This window comes from Leucoraja erinacea, chromosome 38, assembly GCF_028641065.1.
Source record: "Leucoraja erinacea ecotype New England chromosome 38, Leri_hhj_1, whole genome shotgun sequence".
NCBI lineage: Eukaryota > Metazoa > Chordata > Chondrichthyes > Rajiformes > Rajidae > Leucoraja > Leucoraja erinaceus.
In genome coordinates this window covers 1,808,869-1,816,224 of record NC_073414.1, presented here as the reverse complement: position 1 = coordinate 1,816,224, position 7,356 = coordinate 1,808,869, and the positions used below count along the sequence as shown (strand labels likewise).

Sequence of the window (7,356 nt, the reverse complement as noted above, 5' to 3'; positions counted from 1 at the left end):
TGGTGAGACCACACCTGGAGTATTGCGTACAGTTTTGGTCTCCAAATCTGAGGAAGGTCATTCTTGCCATAGAGGATTTGATTCCTAGTATAGGAGAAGGGAGGTTCAGGACTGCAGTTGTACAGGGTGAGGGGGTCTTATAGAAACCACACCTGGAGTATTGCGTACAGTTTTGGGTCTCCAAATCTGAGGAAGGACATTATTGCCATAGAGGGAGTACAGAGAAGGTTCACCATACTGATTCCTGGGATGTCAGGACTGTCTTATGAAGAAAGACTGGATAGACTTGGTTTATACTCTCTAGAATTTAGGAGATTGAGGGGGGATCTTATAGAAACTTACAAAATTCTTAAGGGGTTGGACAGGCTAGATGCAGGAAGATTGTTCCCAATGTTGGGGAAGTCCAGGACAAGGGGTCACAGCTTAAGGATAAGGGGGAAATGCTTTAAAACCGAGATGAGAAGAACTTTTTTCATAGAAACATAGAAACATAGACAATAGGTGCAGGAGTAGAGGCCATTCGGCCCTTCGAGCCTGCACCATTCGCCATTCAATATGATCATGGCTGATCATCCAACTCAGTATCCCGTACCTGCCTTCTCTCCATACCCCCTGATCCCCTTAGCCACAAGGGCCACATCTAACTCCCTCTTATATATAGCCAATGAACTGTGTGGCCTCAACTACCCTCTGTGGCAGAGAGTTCCAGAGATTCACCACTCTCTGTGTGAAAATCCTACACACACTGGGCACAATTGTGACATTTACCAAGCCAATTTACCTAAAACCTGTACGTCTTTGGAGTGGTATCTCTAGTTTCTCTCTCCCCTGACTATCAGTCTGAAGAAGGGTCTCGACCCGAAACGTCACCCATTCCTTCTCTCCACAGATGATGCCTGACCCGCTGAGTTACTCCAGCACTCTGTGAAACATCACCCATCCATGTTCCCCACAGATGCTGCCTGACCCGCTGAGTTACTCCAGCACTCTGTGAAACGTCACCTATCCATGTCTCTCCACAGATGCTGCCTGACCCGCTGAGTTACTCCAGCACTCTGTGAAACGTCACCTATCCATGTTCTCCACAGATGCTGCCTGACCCGCTGAGTTATGGTGCAGCAGCATCTATGGAGCTAAGGAAATAGGCAACGTTTCGGGCCGAAACCCTTCTGGAAATAGGCAACGTTTCGGGCCGAAACCCAGAAGGGTTTCGGCCCGAAACGTTGCCTATTTCCTTAGCTCCATAGATGCTGCTGCACCCGCTGAGTTACTCCAGCATGCTGTGTCGATCTTCAACGGAAACTGACTACAGCCCCGGCCACAGACACATCCTGAACCATCTGGTGAAACGAGAACACTTTGCTAAATGCCTCGACCGAGCTATCAGACGCTTCCATCCGCGAGCAGAGAGATATCGTGCAGTCTGTGGCTTACCTCGAGAGGCATCGGTGGGATATCCTCAGCGGGACACAGTCCGTGAGTAAACCTTTCACTCACCCCCACTGCCCTGCAAACTTTACTATTGACTGCACCTCCCTGTTTCTGAAGATAGACACAAAAACTGGAGTAACTCAGTGGGACAGGCAGCATCTCTGGAGAGAAGGAATGGGTGACATTTCCGTCCGAGACCCTTCCTTGTTTTAACTCCATGAATCATAGCAAAAGGATTTGAGTATAGGAGCAGGGAGGTTCTACTGCAGTTGTACAGGGTCTTGGTGAGACCACACCTGGAGTATAGGAGCAGGGAGGTTCTACTGCAGTTGTACAGGGTCTTGGTGAGACCACACCTGGGGTATTGCGTACAGTTTTGGTCTCCTAATCTGAGGAAAGACATTCTTGCCATAGAGGATTTGAGTATAGGAGCAGGAAGGTTCTACTGCAGTTGTGCAGGGTCTTGGTGAGACCACACCTGGAGTATTGCGTACAGTTTTGGTCTCCAAATCTGAGGAAGGACATTCTTGCCATAGAGGGAATACAGAGAAGGTTCACCAGACTGATTCCTGGGATGGCAGGACTTTCACGTGAAGAAAGACTGGATAGACTCGGCTTGTACTCGCTAGAATTTAGAAGATTGAGAGGGGATCTTATAGAAACTTACAAAATTCTTAATGTGTTGCACAGGCTAGATGCAGGATGATTATTCCCAATGTTGGGGAAGTCCAGAACAAGGGGTCACAGTTTAAGGATAAGAGGGAAATAATTTAGGACCGAGATGAGAAAATCATTTTTCACACAGAGAGTGGTGAATCTGTGGAATTCTCTGCCACAGAAGGTAGTTGAGGCCACATTTCATTGGCTAGATTTAAGAGGGAGTTAGATGTGGCTAAAGGGATCAGGGGGTATGGAGAGAAGGCAGGGATGGGATACTGAGTTGGATGATCAGCCATGATCATATTGAATGGCGAATGGTGCAGGCTCGAAGGGCCGAATGGCCTCTACTCCTGCACCTATTTTCTATGTTTCTATGTCTATGACGGAGTCTAGTCAGACATGGTGACCTCAAACCAGTTTGGGTCTCGACCCGAAACATCGCCTATTTCTTCTCTCCATAGATGCTGCCTGTCCCGCTGAGTTACTCCAGCACATTTTGTCTACCTCATTGTTGGTAATAACTAGTCAGAATTTGCCGTAAATGCCCTAAATGCCTTTTCATGGCTTTTTTAATGATTTCGCCAAAATAAAGCTGCCTAAATCATCCTTTTATTTTGCCGTTTTGCTGAAAGCTTGTGCAATTTCCTCTAGTTGTGTCGTGATTACAATGACATTTTCTATGTTAACGCATTGATATTAATGTTATTTAGAATAAGGGGTAAGCCATTTAGAACGGAGACGAGGAAACACTTTTTCTCACAGAGAGCGGTGAGTCTGTGGAATTCTCTGCCTCAGAGGGCGGTGGAGGCCGGTTCTCTGGATACTTTCAAGAGAGAGCTCGATAGGGCTCTTAAAGATAGTGGAGTCAGGGGATATGGGGAGAAGGCAGGAACGGGGTACTGATTGGGGATGATCAGCCATGATCACATTGAATGGCGGTGCTGGCTCGAAGGGCCGAATGGCCTCTACTCCTGCACCTATTGTCTATTCTGTGTCTTTGCTTGTACAATGGATGACTATGTTTACCGAATATTACAGCTACAGTTGTTAATTTATTGATTTATTGATTATTGTATATTTATTTTGTGTGTCATTGCATGAATGGGATTGTTAGAACATTGACAGTACAGCAGCGGAACTGGCCCTTCGGCCCACAATGTCCATGCCGTACTTGATGCCAAGTTGACCTGACTCCCTCCTCCTGCACGGGATCCATACCCCTCCACCCCTGCATGTCCACGTACCTATCTCAACGCCACTTGGGTGGAGCTGCTGCCTCACTGCGCCAGAAACCCGGGTTCGATCCTGACCCCAGGGGCTGTCTGTGTGGAGTTTGCACGAGTTTTATTTCGCCTTCCAACAGTTAGGAATGTGTAGGAGTCACTGTGGTGGATGTTCATGTTTAAATGTGGTTTTGAGTGATCTGTTGCTTTTAATTGTGTGACTGACCTGGCCAATGAAATTCCTCGTATGTCGCAAAACATACTTGGCGAATAAAATTTGATTCTGATTCCGATTCCGATTCCGATTCCGATTCCGATTCAGATTCAGATTCTGATTCTGATTCTGATTCTGATTCCGATTCCGATTCTGATTCTGATTCTGATTCCGATTCCGATTCCGATTCTGATTCCGATTCCGATTCCGATTCCGATTCCGATTCCGATTCCGATTCCGATTCCGATTCTGATTCTGATTCTGATTCTGATTCTGATTCTGATTCTGATTCTGATTCTGATTCTGATTCTGATTCCGATTCCGATTCCGATTATGATTCTGATTCCGATTCCGATTCCGATTCCGATTTTGATTCCGATTATGATTCCAATTCTGATTCCGATTCCGATTCCGATTCTGATTCCGATTCTGGCTCTCCTCACGACACCCTGGGTTTCCTCCTGGTGCTTCAGTTTCCTCCCACATTCCAAGACGTGCAGGTTTGCAAGCTGATCGGCCCTCTGTGAATTGTTGAAGGGAGTGAATGCGGAATTGGGAATAACATTGAACTTGGGTGCTTAAGAAAGAACTGCAGATGCTGGAAAAATCGAAGGTAGACAAAAATGCTGGAGGAACTCAGTGGGTGAGGCAGCATCTATGGAGCGAAGGAAATAGGTGATGTTTCGGGTCGAGACCCTTCTTCAGACTGGTCCCTTCCATCGAGGGGATTTATCGCAGTCGCTGCCTCAAAAAGGCTATCGCAGTCGGCAGCATCATCAAGGACCCACACACCATCCTGGCCACACACTCATCTCCCCGCTACCTTCAGGTAGAAGGTACAGGAGCCTGAAGACTGCAACAACCAGGTTCAGGAATAGCTACTTCCCCACAGCCATCAGGCTATTAAACCCGGCTCGGACAAAACCCTGAACATTAATAGCCCATTATCTGTTTATTTGCACTTGACCAGTTTATTTATTCATGTGTGTATATATTTATATAATGGTATATGGACACACTGATCTGTTCTGTATTCATGCCGACTATGTTCTGTTGTGCTGAAGCAAAGCAAGAATTTCATTGTCCTATCAGGGACACATGACAATAAACTCTCTTGAATCTTGAATTGAATCTAATCAGAACTAAACAGGTGATCGATGGATTCGGTGGGCCTGTATCGATGATGTATCTCTAGACCAAACCAAACTGAAGCATCTGTTATTAAGTTGCTGCAAGTAAGAATGTAATTGTTCTGTCGTTAGTACACATGTCAATGAAAGACTCTTTGTCTCTTGATTTTCCAGTGGGACCATTCTTCCATGGAGAGACCTCTCCTGTACCTCACTGCCATGGGGCTTGTGATATCATTGATGGAGACCACCTCCACCAACATCTGCAAGACCTGCAGTTGCCCTGAAGATACCCGGGTGGCAGTCTGGTGCATTGGCAAATTGCTGACCGAGGTTCCCCGGAACCTGCCGCTGGACATCCAGGAACTCTATTTGCAACACAACAATATCTCCAATGTCCTTCCAACCGATTTCTCCTATGGAGGTCCTCCAGGACCTCATCTCAGTGAGTGTCTCCTGACCCTCGATCTCAGCCACAACCATCTCACCTCCATCCCCACCCAAGGGCTGGAGGTCTTGACCCAGTTGAAGAAGCTTTTCCTCAACAGCAACCTCATATCTTCCTTGGCACCTGGGTGCTTGAAGACACTGACCAACCTGCAAGAGCTGTATCTGAACGACAATCTCCTCCACTCTCTGGACCCTGGGATCTTCACCGGCCTCCCCCGGCTTAGCATGTTGATGTTGAGCTTGAATCAGCTCACCACCATTGCCCCCGGGGTCTTCGATGAGCTCGGCCAACTGGACTTGCTCCAACTCAATGGGAACCGGATCTCTGAGATCCAGCCTGGTTCCTTCCTGGGTTTGAGGGTCCTGTCGCAGTTGTACCTCAGGAGTAACAACATTTCCGTTCTCACCAGGGGATCCATGGAGGGGCTGGATCAACTTCAGATCCTAAGCTTGGCCAATAACCGCATCCAAATGGTTCCCCAGGAAGTGTTGGGACACCTGAAGTCCCTGAAGAATCTCTACTTGAATAACAACGAAATTGGATTTCTCCCCGGATTTCTGTCCAACTTTGTAGATCTCACCCTGTTGGATGTCAGTACCAATGGACTCACTAGTTTGGCAGATGTTTCCTTCCAGAATCTCACCAAACTCAGACGTTTGGACCTGAACTCAAACAACCTCACCGCCCTTCCTCCTCAAGCCTTTCAGGGGCTAAGGAACCTGACCCACCTGAACCTGTTCAACAATGGCATCCGTTCCTTGCCTGGCACTACATTCCTCGGCCTCCTCAACCTGAAGGAGCTGCACTTGGACCACAACCAGATCTCCACCCTCCCTCCGGAGGTCTTCCAGGGTCAGTCGGAGCTGAGGGAGCTTCAGTTGGACAACAACCTCCTGGTTGAGCTGCCTGAGGGAATCTTTGATGGGCTGACTCATTTGAGGACCTTGTATCTGGATAACAACCTATTGGAGGTCATCCCGAAGAGGACCTTCCATCGTCTGGTCTACCTGAGAGAACTTCAACTGGACCAGAACTACATCTCCTCCCTTCCCAGGGGGGTCTTCGCCAACTTGGTGGAGCTCCGTATTGTCCAGCTCAGCCACAACCGCTTGTCCCATCTCCATCACGACATCTTTCAGGGTCTAACCAACCTGAAGGAACTTCAGCTGGACGCCAACAGGTTGTCCTCCATCCCGCACGGAGCCTTCAAGGATCTGAAGAAGCTGAGAGAGTTGCACCTGGGCAGCAACGGGTTGTCCAAGGTGCGGGCCGCGGTGTTCCATGATCTGCGGAAGCTGGAGATCCTCCAGCTCCAGTTCAACCAACTCCGCCACTTGCCCGCTAATGTCTTCTCCGGGATGAGGCATCTGCAGAGGTTGCTCCTCCACAGCAACCTTCTCTCCGCCCTGGAGCCTGGCAGCTTCGCCGGCCAGGGCAGCCTGGAGGAACTGCACCTGGACCGCAACCTCCTGTCCACCTTGCCCGCCCCACTCTTCCGAGACCTAGCCCATCTCACTCTCCTACACCTGGACTTCAACAGGTTGGGCAGTCTGAGCCATGGTCTCCTTAGACCTCTGGGGAAGTTGGAGCAGATCCACCTGGGGGGCAACCCCTGGCAGTGTGACTGCCCATCCATCTTCTACCTGAGGGACTGGCTTCGCGACAACCCCAACATCGTGGCCCAGCCCGTCAAGTGTGTCTCCGACCAGTCTCCAGTGGCAGCCATGACCAATCTCTCCACAGTCCCTTCCTACTGTTCCTCCTCGTCCACACCAACCCTATCCTTCCTCCCCCTCCTCCTCCTCCTCTCTGGCTTCTCATTCCTCTGCCTCCATATTCACTTCCCGTGACGCCAATCCAAATCCAGACCTCTGCATCCCTTCAATCCCAACGTCTTCACGATCCCTATCCTTGCTCCCTAACAATCGTGGCCGTAGGTACAAGCGTAGGTCTTTCAGCCCCTCAAACCTGCTGCATTGTTCCAAGATGGCCCAAGATGGCCATTCAAGATGACCAATCCAAGATGGCCATTCTAAGATGACCCAAGATGGCCGATCTAAGATGACCAATCCAAGATGACCAATCCAAGATGACCGATCCAAGATGACCAATCCAAGATGGCCAATCCAAGATGACAAGATCCAAGATGACCAATCCAAGATGACCAATTCCAAGATGACCGATCCAAGATGGCCAATCCAAGATGGCCAATCCAAGATGACCAATCCAAGATGACCAATCCAAGAT

At 48.9% G+C, this 7,356-nt stretch overlaps 1 protein-coding gene across 1 annotated transcript; it reads left to right on the top strand.

Annotated features, from left to right (window-relative positions):
• The first annotated feature begins 1,383 nt into the window (after positions 1-1,383).
• On the top strand, positions 1,384-7,090 carry si:dkey-182i3.11 (insulin-like growth factor-binding protein complex acid labile subunit). The gene is made up of 2 exons (XM_055663825.1): positions 1,384-1,476; positions 4,833-7,090. Exon 2 carries the CDS (start codon positions 4,848-4,850, stop codon positions 6,957-6,959), a length of 2,112 nt encoding a protein of 703 aa, XP_055519800.1. The 5' UTR covers positions 1,384-1,476; positions 4,833-4,847; the 3' UTR covers positions 6,960-7,090.
• Positions 7,091-7,356: the final 266 nt, after the last annotated feature.

What these genes read in the sequence shown, in the direction of transcription:
- si:dkey-182i3.11 (XM_055663825.1), top strand. Translation starts at nt 4,848, where the DNA reads ATGGAGAGACCTCTCCTGTACCTCACTGCCATGGGGCTTGTGATATCA.